This window comes from Oxyura jamaicensis (genome assembly GCF_011077185.1).
Source record: "Oxyura jamaicensis isolate SHBP4307 breed ruddy duck chromosome 13 unlocalized genomic scaffold, BPBGC_Ojam_1.0 oxy13_random_OJ106580, whole genome shotgun sequence".
NCBI classification, from domain to species: Eukaryota; Metazoa; Chordata; class Aves; order Anseriformes; family Anatidae; genus Oxyura; species Oxyura jamaicensis.
Genome location: NW_023304323.1, coordinates 45,229 through 62,292, shown reverse-complemented (window position 1 = coordinate 62,292; position 17,064 = coordinate 45,229). Strand labels below are relative to the sequence as shown.

The 17,064-nt window shown below is 57.9% G+C and overlaps 1 protein-coding gene and 1 long non-coding RNA gene across 2 annotated transcripts in view; one reads left to right on the top strand and one right to left on the bottom strand.

Moving 5' to 3' along the window:
* Positions 1 to 1,609: 1,609 nt before the first annotated feature.
* Positions 1,610 to 10,340, bottom strand: LOC118157891. The gene is made up of 4 exons (XR_004746738.1): positions 10,329 to 10,340; positions 10,089 to 10,092; positions 8,314 to 8,325; positions 1,610 to 1,711 (listed from the first exon to the last, which is right to left on the bottom strand). It is a non-coding gene; the product is annotated as an uncharacterized LOC118157891 (long non-coding RNA).
* A 2,929-nt stretch (positions 10,341 to 13,269) lies between these two features.
* LOC118157890 (peroxisome proliferator-activated receptor gamma coactivator 1-beta-like) overlaps positions 13,270 to 17,064 on the top strand; it is a 44,193-nt gene continuing 40,398 nt past the window's right edge. The window contains 1 exon segment of the mRNA XM_035312410.1: positions 13,270 to 13,467. Within this exon segment, the coding sequence (XP_035168301.1) occupies positions 13,384 to 13,467 (84 nt within the window). The 5' untranslated portion in view covers positions 13,270 to 13,383.

Here is a 17,064-nt window from a genome sequence, read left to right as displayed (position 1 = left end):
GGATGGTGTCCACATGCAGGGTGTGCCAGCAGGGATCAAATCTGACTTGCTGGCCCCTGGCCCTCTTGTTTGTGTGCTGTGGGGTGGGCAGTGGTCAAGGCAAGGCCAGTGTGGGTTACACGGGGCTTCTTGCTGGCACAGAGGGGTGCAGAGCCCTGGGAGGGTCTGCAGAGCCGATATGTTGGCGTAGCATTGTGTTAGCTCCATGAGCACGGATGGTTTGCGGAGCAGGAGTTCCCTTCGTCCCCATGGCAGCCCCAGGCAGCAAGCTGCAGACATACCCTGCCCCATCTTCCTGGTGTGCAGGATCCAGCCCTATGCTCAGGGAGGTGCAGAGCTGCTCCTCTGCTCACTGCTTCAGCCCCAAGGACAACAGCATCCCCCATTCCCTTGCTCAGGTGGGAGGAGAGAGGCAAGAGATGTGTCCCTGAGGAGCAGGGTGCCAGCACAGCCATGTTCGTGCAGGCAGGAGGTGGTTGCTCAGGCTCTGCTCTGCCCTTACCTTATCTCCCTGCCCAGGTATGCACAGCCCCAGGGACACAGCAGGAGGCTCGGCAGGGTAGGAGCTGCAGCTTGCCTGCAGCTGGGCACACCGGGGCAGGCAGGGATGGCTGTGACCCCAGTCCAGCCAGCACCACAAAGAGGAGAGCAGCATCCGTGGAAGTCCCAAGCTGGGGTTCCCAAACCCTGACCAATCCCCACACCCCAGGGTGCAAGGAGGGAAGGAAACGTGCAGCAGTGTGCAGGGAGGGGGGCTGGATGCAGGAGCAGGGTGGCCCAGGGGAAGCAGGACCCCCAGGACCTGCTGGGAAAGCTGCCCGCAGGGCCAGAAGGGGGCTGAGCCCCACAGAGTGCGGCCCTGGGGCTGGGAGGTGGGAAGGGAGGCACAAGCAGCGCTGCTGGCTCCTGCCTTGCACAGCCAGCACCTGAATTGTCTAATAAAGTGTGGAATTGCTTTCATGCTCTGCTACCTTTGCTGAGACAGACCATCATTAAGGCCCTTCCTTCCCAGCCAGCAGCTGGCTGCTGCCTCTGTCCCTGCTGTCACGGCGCTGCCAGATGAGCTGCCAGCTCAAGCTGTGCCCGGCTCAGCCCCACAGCAGTGCTGTGCCTGCTGGTACCCTCCAGCCAGTGCTGTGCACCCTTGCCTCCTGCTTAGCCCCTTCCCAGGACATTGCGCCCAGCATTCAGCTGGCCGTGAAACCGTGCCACAGCACTGGGATGGGGGCTGCGGACCCTGTCTTTCCCCCTGCCTGCCTTCTGGATGCCCTGGGGGATGCCAGGAGGTGGTGCTCCCTGTGCCAGGCGCCTGGAGCCCTGCTGGAGCCTTGCTCTGGCACTGCAGGAGAGCGGGGTTGTCCCCCCGCCACACGGTGACTGATTGCTGCTGAACCACCAGGATATGAGCAGGGACCATTCACTGGCCTTAATAGCAATAATAAATCATCGTGTTCCTGCTCCAGGCCTGGCTGCTGTGCAAAGCTCTACAGGGCTGGGGGGGCTGCTGGGGTCTGCAGTGCCAGCAGGGGGATGTCCCCTGGAGGGGACACAGAGGTCTTGTGGTGGCTTTTCTTCCACCAGGAGGGCAGTCCGTATCCCCTGTGGGAGAGGACATGCCAGCTGCTCCATGTCTGTGCGCCTGGATCTGTGCAACCAGCAATTTTGGAGGGAGGATGTGCAAGGGCTGCGGGGGGCTCCCAGCTTGCTCCCCCTTCTCCCCTCCCCCCCCCCCCCCCCCTGTGCAGCCAACATATTTTGCCCCGGGGCGGAAAAAAAAAAAAAAAAAAAAAAAGTGATGTTTTCCAGACACTGATAAAGTTAAACCCTTGATCTAGTTAAAAATTTCATCCCAAAGGGAAACTGGGGTGGGACATGCTCATCCTGGGATGTGGAGGAGGCAAAGCCCTGTCTCAGCCTGGGTGCTGTCCCCACCATTCCCCCTGCACCTTCACGTAACCCTATAACCCATGCCACCTCCCCTTGCTGCAGCTCAGCCAAATGCCATCAGCTGGGGGACACCCCCGGGGCTCTGCCACCACAAAGCCAGCCTGTCCCCAGTGTGATGTGATCCAGCTGGAGCAGCCAGGCAGTGCTGCCCACCATGGGTAGCCGGTCAAGCTTGCTGGCCCCGCACCACACCAAGCGCCCCTGTCCCTGCTGTGCCCCCGCAGCGTCCCCGGGCACAGAGTCCCTGGCGGGGGTCCTGGGGTGATGCACCTTGCCCCCCCCGCCCCAACTGGACTTCCCTTGCCCCTTGGTGTGGGCGCTTCACCCTCCTGGCAGCCACCGGCAAGTCCCTGCAGACTCTTCCGTCCCCAGGGTGACTATGCTGGCAGGCAAGCTCCTGGGACTTTCCGGAGAGCAGAGGCTGGTGCACATGGTGAGGGGTGTAGGGTGAGCACGGTCCTGCTACATCTGGTGATAGCTGCCAGGCTGATAAAAGGGCAGACCCCACAGCCTGAGGTACTCCTGCACCCTTCGGTAGCTGCTCATGGCTGTCACAGCAGTACGTGGGGCTGCAAGAGCATCCTAAATGCCTCTTGGGGTGTCCTTGGGGTGCTGGTGGCCCCCAGGGTGCAAAGGCAGCACTGTTCAGCTGGCTGCTCCCATCAGTGCTGGGGGAATCCCCTGCACAGCTTCCTGCTGGAACAAACACTGATGGTGGGAGATGGAGATGGAGAAGCTCATCCCAGCACCAAGGGGAACGTCCCTAGCTGTGTCCCTGCCCCTCCTGACTGAGGACAGCCATGTCACCCTGCCTTTTACAGGCTCTGGGCTCTTCACAGGCAGCCAGGGCTGCCTGCTGTGTACACACACCTCCTCCAACCACCCCAATGAGGTGCCAGGAGCCATTTCAAAGCCTTCTCCTAGCTGCAGGCACCTCGAGGAAAAAAAAATGTGGCGTAATTCCCACCTTGCTGCTGAATCACCACAATACATCCCAGCTGCTAGACAAACCCAGCACTGCCAGCAGCCCTGGCTCCCCTTTAGCACCGAACACAGGACTTGTGAGCACTCCTTCATTAGCATTCCTCCTCCTGGGGCCTGCACAGCCTGTTCCCAAGGTCGGGATGTTAACTGAATTACTTCCCCCATCACTGCCGCAGCTCTGGGGACGCCAACACCTCAGTGTGCCACCAGGCAGCATCCGCAGAGCCTGCTCTCACCCTCAGGCAGGAGCCAGCTGCGGCCAGGAAAAATACATCCAGGCAAAGGGAAATCCAGGTTGGAGCGAGAGTGTAGCGATGAGTCACTGCAGGGATTCAGGAAACAGAGCAAATCGAGTCAAAGTGGAAACCAGAAGCCCAATGGGGCTGGGGGAGCAGGGGGTGCCCCTGCCCGAAGGGGGTGATTTGTGGGATTGTGCCCTGTGAGAGCTGCTCCTGACCATGGGCACAGGCTGCAGACACAAATCCCCTCTGTGTGCTCAGCCCACATCCTGGCTAGCATTTACCTAAAACACACCCTGGGGAGGAAAGGATGGGCAGGGCGCAGGGAGGGGAAGGAAGGCTGCCTGCTGTTTGTTTTTACTAATGAAGCCCTATAATCAAATTATTTCAATTTTAATTGTAAAGCCAGCAGGCAGATTTCTGTCTCTAGATGGAACGTGATAGGAATAGTTCAAGGCTGGCCACTCCACTCAGTGAGTGCCTGGAGCAGCCCCAGGGAGGGATTCCCACCCGGCCTCTGGTCCCAGGGGAGCGGACACCACACGAGCACCCCGCACATCATTTCCTGCAATGAAAATAAAGCCTTGAGGGAAAATAATAATAATAATAATAATAAATTCCTGCTCATGGAGCTGCTCCTGGGTGGACGCAGAGACTCAGCACTCCCCTGCTGCTTCATCCCAACGAGAAGGAAGCCCAGGGATGGACGCGTGCCCCAGGTCGGAGCAGTGGAGGTAGGAGCCATTTCCCATGTTTCTATCTCCCAGCTCGGTCAAGGTACATGGGATTTATTTGTGGCTTGCACCTAGCACCTCATATGCTTGGATTTGGGAAAGGAGAAAAAAAAATTGTCTTTTTTTTTTTTTTTTTTTTAACTAGCTGTAATGTTATCCCTCCAGCTGCAGAGAGCTCTGCTCAGGAACTTGGAAGCTAATGACTGGGAAGAGGAAAAAACTGCCCCATACCTAATAAAACGTGTGTCTTGTTTGGGCTCCCTAGGGCCAGGTGCTGCCGTGCCACCCATTTAGCTCACATGGAGCACAAGCATCCCGTGCCCTTCTCAGGGTGATGGCACAGCCATAACGGGGCAGAGCCAAGATCTTACCAGCACCCGCTGCTTCTGTTTGCGCCTCCCTGAGCTGCTGCTTTCTCCATGCCCACGGGGCCACTTGTGCAGCTGGGAGCATCTCTGGAATCCCCTGGGAAGGATCCAGGCCCAGGGGCTTCCTGGTGCTGAGCAGCCACCAGCATCCTTCTGGCCAGGCCTCTGCGCTCTTATCTGCTTGCAGTTCTCATGCCTGAGTCATCAGGGACAGGAGCATCAGATCAGAAATCAAACCATTAACTCACAGAGCAGGACAGGTGAAGGACCTCAAATACAGGCAATGGAGCCCCTGCGTGTGGGGCTCTGGGATGTGGGCAGGATGTGTCCCTCTGGGCCCCCTGCAGCACCCATGTGTGCCACCACCTCAGCACAGTGACATTGGGCTGGGCACATCCCACTTCTGCTTCCCACATGGCTCGTGCATGCCCATCCCGGCTGGGCTGTGAGGATATGTGCTTCTGAGGGTTCACTCCTCTTCCTCCTCCTTTTTTTTTTTTTTTTTTTTTTTTTTTTTTTTTTTTTTTTTTTTTTTTAACATGTACAAGTGGGAATTAAATTGAGGCCACTAAACTCATTTGCAGCAGCAGCTCTGCTGGGCTCGCAGGCAGCGTGTTCCCACCAGCTCTGTGCCACAGCTACCTGTCCCCACCTGGGACACCACCTGATGGCACCCCGCTGAGGATGGGGACCTTTGTGCGACCAAAGGGACAAACCCACCCAAACCACGCCACCTGCGAGCCATTCCTCCTCCACGTTGGGATCTGAAAATGCAGCACTCAGCTGCTGCTCAGGTCCTGGGGCTGCTGGTGGCCCAAAGCCCCATGGCATCAGGCTTGGGGTTGGGGCTGTGCCATCAGAGCAGGAGGCACAGTGCTGGGGGCTGACTCCGTGGCTGCCACCACAGCACATCACAGCCCTGGGGGACGAGGCAAGATGACGAGGAAGGAACAAGGCTGGGAATGTGCCGGCAGCCCCAGACCCGATCTCTTGTTTGCAGCAGGGAGCAGGAGGGATGCTGCTCACAGGTGAGCTTCCCTGAAGATGTAGCTCGTCTGCTGCCCGGGGACAAACCCACCCGTGTGGCTGTGAGCAGTGAGGGAATGGGACAGCTGCTGGGAATTTCAATGACCACCCATGAATGCTGGTTTTGTTCTGTCCCAGATATGGCCATGCTGTGCCCAGGAGAAGCAGCATTCAAATGCAGCCGATCACAGGATTCTCGCCTGCAAATAAAGCTGGTCCAGAAAATCCAGGGAGAAATGGAGCTTGAAAGGAGCCCTGGAGTGGCACCCTGCCCCTGCAGGGCCCTGCCAAGAGTGGCAGCCCTGCTGCAGGGAGCAGCGAGTAGTCCTCAGGGGGGCACACTCAATGCCATGGGGACGTGGGGACATTGTGGGGACATTGTGGGGATGTGGGGACATGGGTACAGGGGGACATGGGGACATGTGGATATGGGGATATGGGGACGTGGGGACATGGGAGCCAGGCTGGGCTCTCCCAAGGAGCCTCCCACTCCTCTGCACCCCCCCCAGTGTGCTGCCATCATGGGGCTGGGCCTGGGGAGCTGGTGCTGTGCACATGGCTGGCAGGGGCTAGCCAGAGAGAGGAGACCTCCAGAGACAACCTCGAGGTGAAGATCTCAGCTTGGTCATCAGCCCAGGATGGAAAACTGTCCTGTGACCAACCACGGCTCTGGGCAAACAAAGATGCCACCAATTGCCACAATTTCTGTATTGACTCCACGCATGCTGTCAAAGCCATGCCTCAAAGAGCTAGATTTGTATGGATAAACGTTTTTTATCACTGTTGCTAATGTGATACCGGTCCATTCTAATCTAGGTATTTCCATAATTTATTTTAATGAAGTTTAACAAACTAGTTTACTTTTCAACATTTGTATATGTCCTGTTTGCTCATTTATGCATGCAACAAATGAAATTAAAGTTACTAAACATTTAGAAAATAACAATTGTATGCAAGAAGTGCACCTGTCATTAAAAAAAAAGTCAGGTTTTGCCTTCTCTGGCATGAGGAGCCTTGCCCAACACGGGACATTTCCCCCCCTTCCCATGCCACTGTCAGGCTGGACTGGGAGCCCAACCTGAGCGCTGCCAGGCCCCATTCCCAGGGAATGCTGAGGGTTGTGACCCCTGCTGCTTTTTTATTTTTATCACCCTGACGATGCTGCTGCTTAGCTTGGATTTTATTAAAAGTCATGCTTTAAAAAGGCCAGCCCCATGCTGGTCAGGCACTGCAGGAAAGTGCCCCCAGCCTCCCTGCCCTGCGCTCCCTGGCTCTGCCCCTGATCCCACACCCATCTCCCCGAGCCCAGCAGGGAGATGAACACTGCTTGTCTTCAGGGCATTTGCAGCCTCCAGGTGAAGCTGAGCGAACCTCCAGCACCCTGGGAAAGCTGCTGAAGGCTGGGCAAGGCAGCAGTGCAGGTGGGCTTCTTAGGTGGGTACAGCATGTACCTCCTGGCATGGGCAAGTTTTGGGGAACGAAACAGTGGTGCAATGACAGAGCTGCCCCTGCTCGTGGCCAAGGGGACTGTGCTGTGGCTGCTGCCCTGCTGTGACAACCCCGGTTGCTTAAAGCCCTGCAGGGAGTGCTGCTTGCAGCTGGAGGGCTGCAGCCCTTTGCCTGGAGCCCGGCCAAGAACCACTCAAAGTCTGAGCCTTCCGCCGCTTCCTGCTTGCAGAGAAGAGAAGGAAGAGTAATGAGTGAAGTCTTGGGCAAACGTTCTGGAAATCAAAAGATCTCACTCTCTGAGCGCCGCTCAGCTTAGTGACTTTACAGGGGGTGGCGTGCAGTCAGCTTGCGGGTCATGCAGCCCCTCGGAGCTCCCAGTTCCCTGCTTTGGCAGGGAGGAGAAATCGTGCTACTGCACTCTGTCTTGCTCCATTTATTTTGGTGCCCCCCCTGCTTTGCCAGCTAGGCCATTCCCAAACACAGCTTCACCCCAGCCCTGATGCTTCCTTCTTTAATGTATTAGTATGACTAATAATAACAGCCCCAAATTCTCCCCGCCCGTTGCTTAGTTCACAGAAATGGTGCTGTGTAGTCACGATGCATCTTGGTGCCTCCATTCGGTTTGTGTGCATGCCCTTCACTGCATAAAACGTGTGGGCAATTGCATGCCACTCCCTCCTCCCCCAGTTGTGCAACTGGGGGATTCGGATGCAATACCCAAACCCCCGGCTCTTTGCTCCTGGGAATATCGAGCCCGTCCCCGTGGCAGGCAAATTAGCTACATGACTCTATTCCTTACCTTCCTAATGAAGGAAGAGAGCATGCAGGAGAGATTGAAATAGCCCCAGCTGACACAGATACCTGTGCAAAACAGTAGGGGCCTGCACTCGCCTTTGTAATCGCATGCTGCATGGCGATGAGTCACCCACAGCCCCGCTCGGGCGGGCAGCGCGCCGGCCGCCAACCTCCCGCTGCAGGATTCAGGCAGCCTTCGCCACGCTGAATTTGTCACCGTTTGTCTGAGAAAGCGCTGTGCCCTTCTGCAAAGGGGGGGGGTCCAAAGCACAAACAGCGAGCGGTGAAGGCAGCAGGGAAAAGGATGGGAACGAGAGCATCTTGCGGCCTTTGAAGCTCTCCAGGCACTTCCAAGCAGCAGGGAGACAGCGCGAGCTGCAATTTTGCTGCATTATTTCTGTTGCTAGCGGGCTCTGCACAGGGAGCTGCTGTGTGCACGGGAACTGCTCGCAGTGAGCAGCTTGCAGCCCAGCCGGGGGGCCTGAGCATCGCTTGCATGGGAGCAGGCAGCGCCCCGGGACCAGCCTGCACCCTGGCTGGGGTGCGGATGTGGAGCCCCAGGGCTGGCCCCTTATCCCAGCCACCAGCACAGCCGCAGGCTAAGCAGCTGGAGAAGGGAGCTGTGTGTCAGCTCGCCCCAAGCTCCCTCGGCCATGGTGAGCCCCAAGCTCCCCATCCTCCTTCCTGTGTCGCAGGGCTTGGGGCTCCTTCACTGCTGGTGATGGCACTGGCAGGAGGAGATGAATAAATCATTAGCCAGCAAACTTCCACCAGGGAGCTGTGCTGCTGCTTCTTGAGCAGTGTGAGTGAATATCAGGGGAGAGCAGCTATCTCTGGGAGGGGGGTGGCATATTCCCCGCCAGCCTGACTGCTCCCAGAGCTCCTCCACAGCTGACTCCACATACCAAAGGGACCAGGAGAGGGAGGAGGAGGAGGAATGGGTAAAATCAATGAAAGCTTATTTGGTGGGATAAAACAGCCTGATTTTATTTATAGAGCTGGCTGGAGCTAGTGCTGAGGTACCGGGAGGGCCAGCCATGCAGGGCCCCAGGCCCACATCAGCACCCGCTGCCTCCACACCTGGCTCCTGAGCCCATGCCCTGGCCTCACCACCCTCCAAGGGCTCCCCGGGGAGGAAGGCAGGGGGGAGGAAGGCAGAGGGGAGGAAGGTGGGGGGGAGGAAGGCAGGGGGGCAGGTGCTCAGCAGGGCTGGTGGCATGGTGACGGGGACCTGCCAGGCAGCGGCTGGGCAAAGAGCACCACTGGGGCCATGGGCAGCCCAGCAGGCAGAGATGAGGCAGGGACAGTGGGGTGACTTCGATGGGACATGACAGATCCTGTGAGTGCAGTGCGAGAGCTGAAGTTTGCCTGGATTGAAACAATAAGCACGAGGGACACACACCATACGGCACGGCTCCTGTTGGCACTGGCAAGGAAACATTCCTGGTGTCACTGCTCCACGACTTGCTGCAGGAGACACACATGGTGATCTACAGCCCAAAAGGCAAGGGGAAGGCCTGGCTCCCTGCCATGGGATGCAATGAGGGCAGCCTCCCCGGGGCAAGGGTGAGTGGCGTGCCCTGGGCCCTACTTAGCTGCCATCCCATCCTCGGTGCATGGTGTCAAGGGCTCCGGAGCAGGGCTCAGCCCCGGCTGCGTGTGCTGCTTCCACAGCGCCGTGAGTCACTGGCACCGCCATGAGGAGGCCATGAGCATCGTGGTCTCCTTGTGCAGCCCACGTAGCTGGTGGGCGGCATGAGCGACCGCACAGGAGCCTTCCCTGCCCCGCTCGGCTCTGCATCTCGCTCCAGGAAATTCCCATCTGTTTCAGCAGCTAATCCTCAAGCCCTTCTTGTTCCTCTGCCACCACGTTTCTCTCTCTGTAGGTTTCCTCTGCAGTAACAGCCTGACTTCAGCTCCATGTGCAAGGATGCAGGTTTGGAGAAGAGCAGGATGCAAAAGTAGGCTGACTGGAGCCAGGCTCCGACAAAGGCAGAGCAGATCCATTCCTCTCTTTGCTGCAGGGAAAGAGCTGCAGCACGCAGAGACACAGGGCAGGAGGGACATCAGTCCCTTGTGTGCCTGCGCGAGGTCTTTGACGGTGCTCCACGCTGATGTTGCTGGGGGCTTGCAGGCAGTAAGGGGCCATCATCGCGGCCATGCGGATTGTCCCCTGCACTTCTGCAGCAGTGAATCCTTGCTGGCCATGAAGCTGTGCCAATGCAATGTGAGCACGGTTGCTCAGGAGCCATCAGACACAGAAAGCTCTGAGGAAAAGCCATGCTGGGTCCCTGAGCTCAGTGCCGCCTGCTGAAGCGCAGTGCTAAGCTGGGAGCCCAGCAGGGCTTAGGAGGAAAATCAGCAGAGCTTGTGGAAAGGAGCCCAGTGAAGAAACAGTGCAATGTGGGGGCACAGCATCACCAGCCACTGCCCGCCCCATGAAGAGCAGTGCTGGCCACTCACAGCCTGTGTGGATGGAGCTGGCTGCTCGGCAGGGCAGCAGCAGAGCCCAGGGAGTGCACTCCCACTCGCTGCCCCCAGCTCACCCCACTGCCCCACTGCAGAGCCCCTTCCCCAAAGCCCACCAGGACGGCCACCCAGCCCTGCCCACCGAGCCAGAAGCCCTTAGGCAGGTCCCCTTGGGGCCACATTTAATTTTGGTGTCACCGCGTGGGGGGCTGGTGAGGTCCCCCACGGGCCACGTGCCCTAGCCCAGAGGAGCCCCATTTGCAGCTGCCCCTCACCCCGCACAGCCCAGTCCCCACAGTATTTCCAGATCCACAAACAGGAGCGGCTGAAACCTGAGCCCGCAGGCGGGCGCTGGCGCAGCATGGGGTGTCTCCGGCCCAGGCACTGCTCATTGGCTCTGCTCCGGTTCCCACACTTGGCCTTTGGCAGGCGCAGGGCACGCTCAGCCCTTGTCCCCTCCTGACTGCCAGCCCAATGACATGGCTCCCTCTGCACTGCTCTGGAAGGGCATTTGCAGATTTTTGCCTTGTAATATTTTGCCTAAGGAATATTGTCCCCAGGCTCAGTGCAGGGAACAGCCCTGGGCTGACACCAGCACAAGGGGACAGCCGGAGGGGTAGGGGGGGGGGGGGGGGGGGGCGGCTGCAGTGGCAGGGTCAGCACGTCCAGCCCTGCCAGAAGGTTGTGAGGCTCATCCTCTTGCAAATGGGATTGTGTCCCTTTCTTTGGGGTAAATCAGGAAATCTCTGCTGCCTTTGATTATCAGAGGTGCAAGGACCAAAGACACCTTTCCCAGCTAAGAGCACCCTTGGCTGTCCTTTCCCAGGTGCTGCTCTGACCATGTCACAGGGTGGAAAATCTCATTTCTCAGGGGTGCTCAGCTCTGTCAGGGGAACTGGCTTGGGCTGCAGGACGCAGCAGTCAGCGGAAGGCCTATCTGCTCCGGCAGAGGGCTGACTTCTGCACATCTGTGGCTGACACCTCTGATTACAAGACACAGCAGGACCCTGAGCTCTGTCAGCTCTTCTGCTGCAAAACTCAGGTTTTGATTGAGAAGGAAACTCATGAGCAATTAATAGTGAAACTGCACAGGTACTCTGTGTGCAGCAAGAGGAGTGTGCCCGTGCATGGCAAATATAACATCCCACTCACCCCACTGCACAGACGTACTGTGGACAGGACATGCTCGACACCACCATGGCATTTCTGTGCCCACCACATGACTGACCTAAGGAGGTGGGAACAATACCAGTGGTAACATTTTGTCCTCCTTTGCCTCTCTCCTTCAGCTTTTGAAGCCCTTTATAAACTTTATTCAGCCACCGACCCCAGCAGCCCTGGCACACAGGGAAGTGCTGTGATCTCTGTTCTGTAGGTGAAAACTACCAGCCGGCACAGGAAAGCACTTGGACTCTGCAAAAGTCCAGAGCAGTCAAGAGCAGAAGCAGGAGCGTGTTAACACTGCCTTGCAGCCACGTGAGCTACTGTACTTCGTCCTCCAGGATCCCATCAAAAGCCCGGGACAGATCCAGCAGCAGGTCCACCTCCCCGATGTGCCCCCGTCTCACCCCCTCTGCACTGTCCTCTGGTCCCCTCTTGGCACAAGGGCAGCCTGTCCCTATCCAGTTTCATCAGCCTGCCTGAAAGAAGCCCAGGCCAGAGGAGAAATCGCACGGCACAGGCTGGGCTTAGCTTTGCTCATGCTCCCCGGTGCTGTGGGAAGAACTGTGCTTGCCTGCACAGCCAGGAGAGAAAAGGTGTTTCTGAAGCACAAGGCTGCAGAGGCCTGATATCCAACAACCTTTTACAAGTAATTCCCACAAATGGTCACTTCCCATTTGAGTACAGCTCGTTTAAAGGAAATCACGAGATACTTGAACAAGAACCTCACTTTTTGTTCACCAAATTCCTCCTGAAAGACTACTTTTATTGCAAAGCTTTCCTGTCCTGCTTCCCCCCACCTCCCTGATGAGGCAAATTCCCCCATTCTCAGCTTCCTGCAGCATTCAGCACTTGTACCACCTGCAGGAGGGGCTGGGGGGAACAAACCTCAGGTCAACACCAGCAGCATCAATGGGGAATCCTAGTCCTGGTCTGCAAGGCACTGCATGTGCCCACAGCAGCCTTTCGCCCCGGGCCCTTCAGCTGCTCCGTGCCAGCTGCCCAGAGCCATGCTAGAAGCAGCATTTTGGGGCCCAGAGCTCCCCAGGGAAGGTGAAGTTTCACCCCTGGTGAGCAGCTTGAAGAGCCCCTTGGGGCACTGTTGCACTGGCTGGTGGCAGTAATTAGGGATGAGGCAGGGCAGCTCGAGGAAGAGCTGCAGGCAGCTTCTCCCTTGCTTTCTCACCCCCCAACAGCTGAGCTGCCCCTGCCCCATCTCTCACCAACAACACGCATGGTCTGCTGACATCTTCTGGCACAGGGCTCGGAGTCATTGGGAAAACCCAGTGTTGCTGCATTGCACAGTGCTGACAGCAGGTCCTGAAGCAGAGGGAGCTGAAGGGTTTGGAAATGTTCTGAAATAAGAACAAGGTGAGAAAGCTGATGGGCAGCAAGGCTTTTGTGCTGGAGGAAAACCCCCTTCTGTTTAGCCATCAGAGCCCAACACATCCCTTTCCACCTAGGTCACTCCTCATGGCTTTGGCCTCAGCCATTTGGGCACATTAGGATCCTGCAGGCCCGCCTGAGACATCTGGTGGGATGTGAGGGTCCGGGCCCATTAGGCTGCAGGTGTACACTTGGCTGGCCATACATCAGCTAACCCAGGCCGCGCTGCCAAGCCCTGCTCTCTCCCCGTAATTGCTTTGGGTAAGCACATGGAGCATCCACAAGATTTGGGGCCCGCCATCAATTATTTCTGAGAGGGCTTTTAGCGTCTGCACACCTCCAAACCTGAGACAGAAAATGATGCACGTGACATGAGATGCTGGCTGGAATGGGTTTGGGGGGGGGGGGGGGGGACAACCGGGGGGGCCCCGCCCCCCCCCCCCCCCCCCCCCCCCCATGCTGCTCCTGACTCCCTGCTTAACCCCGTCCTACCCCCGAGCACCTCGGGACACCTCTCCGAGCTGGCACCCTGCGGTCCCCATCCCCACGCGTCTCTCCCCCCCCGGCCCGATGTCCGCCGTCGGGGCCCCCCCCCTCGCGGGCGGCAGCGCTGCGGCTGCGGCTGCTCCCCCTTCAACCCTCCCGTTCCGGGGCCGCTAGGCGACCTCCCCCCCTATTCCCCCGTCCCCCTCCCCCCGAACCCCCGGACCCCCCCGGCTCTCTCCCCGGCTCCTGCGGGCGGGGGCTGCGAACGGCTCCGCCCCGGCGGCCGCCCGGCTCCTGCCGCACGCTCGGAGCCGCCTCAGCCCCTGCCGGCGGTGGAAGATGGCGGAGCCGGGGCCGGACTGCGGCGCCCTGCTCGACGAGGCGCTCTCCTCCTTCGTCTTCAACTACCTCGCCGACAGCCAGGTGGGGGGGGAGGGGGGCACAAAAAGGAGGGGGGCATAGCGGGGCGGGGGTTCCGCCGGGGCGATTCGGGGATGGGGAGGGGAAGGGGGATGAGGGGGAAGGACGCTGAGGTGGTCCCCCAGCGGGGCTCCGTCGGGTTTGCTGGGGAGGGGTCGCACGGAGTGAGCCCCCCTGCACCCCGCTTACAGCCCCGGCCCCGCTTGCAAGTCCCGGCCGCACGGGGATGGTCCCGAGCCTGGGGATGGGGGTGTCGAGGGGGGGGGACACGCAGGAGCAGCCCCTCTCCCCCCGGCCCTGCTGCAGCCCCCAGTGCTGGGGGGGGCTGCGGGGGAGGCAGGAACCGGGCCGGGGGCTGAGTCATGGGCAGCGGCACTTGCACGCCCACGGGCTGCGGGCTGGGGGACCGGGGGGGCTTCGCGCCGCACCGCGGCGACGCCGGGCTCCGTCTCCCTTTTGGACGGAGCCGGGCGTTCAAATCGGCTTAAGGCTCCTTGGCAGCTCCCGCACCATCACGAGAGCGAGCCGGGCCGGCTATAGGGATCGCATGCTTTTCCATTTTGGGGGGTGAAGGCAGGCACCACACAACGAGCCGGGCGGCAGCTGGATCTGCGGCTGGTGCTGAGCACCCCAGCGGGTGTTTCGCAGGCAGATGGCTGGGGTTGGTGCAAGCGGGAAGTTTTGTGTAGTTATATATCATCCCTCCAGCCCTTCACTTTCATAACCCCCGATTACAAAATAGCTCCGATTGTGCAGCTAGCACATTCATCCCAACCCTTGCTCTCTCTCTCACCAGTTCAGCTTCAGGGATTGCACACAGCAGGGGTATGCGTGCTGCGTGTGTGCAAGGGGGAGAGCCGGCACTAATCCTGCTGCTGGGGTGCAAAACAACATCTCAAGGCTTGGTAAATCATATTCGCCCCTGGTGCATGTGCCAGCCAGAACCAGGCAGGTCTTGCCACCAGCTGGACCAGTGGAGTCCCAGCGCTGCTCCTGGCGTGCGCCAGCACTCCAGCCTGGCACAGGACGCGGGCAGCTTGCTGGGGGCGAAGCAGCGTCCCTACGTGGGCTGCTAACGAAGAACCGATGACAGGCTGATTACAGAAGAAGGGTCAGGAAGGGTGAGAAGTGGGCCAAGAAGGTTTTGTAAACAGTTTGTGCCTTCTGATTTGGAGGGATTTATTATCATTGGGGGGAATGCTGGCTGGAGAAAGGAGGCTGGTTTTGCGAGGTGTCATCCCTGCAAAGTGTTTCAGAAAGGCTGAGCTCCCCCCATCCCAATTACTCTCTAGGCAGGTGAAAGTTCCTGGCTCTGCTTCCCAGCAATAACCTGCCAGTTGTCTGCATCTGTAACATGAAGTGGAAAGCTTGTGTGACTGCAGTACCCATCTGAAGGGTGGCTTTGCTTTGCTTTTCTGTCAGCATTTGACCTTTCAATCTAGGAATCTTATTCCAAAAGGGGTCTGGTAAGGCTGAAAAAGAAGTCTTGAGAAGTGTCATCCGTCTCTGGTTCAAAACCACCATGTTGTGAATACACTGCAGAATTTGGGACTGTGAAATGGCTTGGGATGAAATAAGACCGTTTTTATGGTACCTCATGAATAAGGCTGGCTGTGTTTGTCGCCTCCGTTCCTCTCCCTCTCCCGTACCTGCGCTATGTTGGAGGAGGCACCGTCTGTATGTGCATAGGGTCAGTGCTGCTCTGATGCCTGCTGCTGTGTAACGTTAGGAGCAGCAAACAGAGCTGGGCAGGCTGCTGCAGGATCCCTCAGAAGTGCCATGCAGCCTGAGGTTGTTGTACGGCGCAGTGGCCACTTTAGATAATTGCATTTCCTCCCTGTCCCCCCTGTGCACACAAGGGTTAAAGGCTGGTGTGAAAAAGAGAGGAAAAGAGAGGGAAAAAAAAAAAAAAAAAAAAAAAACTAAAACAAAACAAAATAGTGTGATTTGCATGCATTTGATTTGGAAAGGGCTAAAGTTGTAAGTGTGTGTGGTGCTTGTACCTTAACCTCTGATGAAACTGCAGTGGTGGCTCCAGCCCTGGTGCTGTCACATGCTTTCTTCAGAACTATAAAGGGGAGGGAGGCGGGTCCCACGCTCCCTCTGACGTCTCTCCCCATTACTACTGTACTAGCCTCTGCTTACAACTGCCTTGCTAACTTCTCAATGAAGCCCCAAAGCTGCTCCTGCACAGTCCCTGCTGTTCCAGCATGGGATCAGATTATCCTAAGAGGCTGCAGTGTCAGGAGGCCATGAGATCATGAAAATTACCCGTTTCCCCTGTGGAAATGTTGAAGCACTCTGCCTCTTCCCCCAGAGCCTCTCCTGCTCTCTCCCTGCGCTCCTCCCCGCTGCCTCCTTTTGCAGCAGGGTTAGTGCAAGGCGTAGCGCGATGCATGCAGGTGCCCGGTGGTCCCTTTCCTTCGGGAGGGCTCTTGTGGAGATGCATGGAGGTTTAACGTGGGCATTTGCATCAGGCCCTTAATTATCTGTGCTTGTGCTGAGGATGCCTGCTAACCTCTATTTACATATCGAGGGCAGTGATGATTCACGTGGTGCCTGCATTGCTACAGAGAGAAAATCAGGGTTCTGCACTCAATGCCTGCCTTTTTCCTGCTACCCTCTTTTCCTTTTTAACAACAACGGGAAGGGATTTTGGTTTGTGGTGGCTTGAAACGTGTCATTTCTGGGCCCATATAATCCATTTTGTGCAACACCACGGCCCAGAGGCACACAGCTGTCTGGGGCTGGTTTGCCTGGTGGCACCGGGTGCTGGAAGGGGCCGCAGCAGCTCCATGGAGGGGCTGCCAGCCCCATGTCCTGAAAGAGGCAGCAGCTTCGGAATCATGGCTTCGATTTGTTTTAAACCCCTAAACGAAGTGCAGCATGGAAAAAAAAGCAAATAACAACAGGCTGCATCTCGGAGAGATGCTTAAAGATCACATGAACTGAAATGCTATATTCCGTCTCTAAGTACTCAGCCTCCTGCTAACAGCTTGATCTGTTGATGAGTGCAGAAAGCACGCCGAAGCCCTCAGTTGTGCAGAGGTGCATCAGGCGGCCTGGTATTGTTAGTAATGAAGTGGGTACGTGTCCCTAATTTCTGATAGTCCTCACCGAGCAGACTGATATTCTGCTTTTTTTGTGTGCAGTGGGATCTGGACGATGGAGGCAGCCCAAGGGCCTGGGCAAAGGCTGCAGCGTGGGTAGCGGGGCACCGTGCCACAGAGGCTGGTGATGCTGTCCCCTCTCCAAGTGCAGCGGGTGGGCTGCAGTGTGGTGGTGGTTGCAGAGAGAGACTGCTGCTGCTGGTTTGTTTGCAAAGCAGGACCCCCGTAGCCGTGCACACTGCAGCTTTGGGTACAGAAGATGGAGAGCATGGTGCGCTGCTGAGAGCCATGGGAGCTGGAGCAGCAGGGGAAGGAGGGCTGGCCTCAGACCCAGCTCCTCAACAGAGCCTGGGTGCAGACCTGCTGCTTCCAGCCCTGGATCTGAGCAGGTCCTTCCCACCCTGGCAGGACCCCACACTGCCCCTTGCCTCCACCCTGCCTGCACATCCCCTCCCTGGTCCCATGCTGTAATGGAAAGGCACCTCTCCAA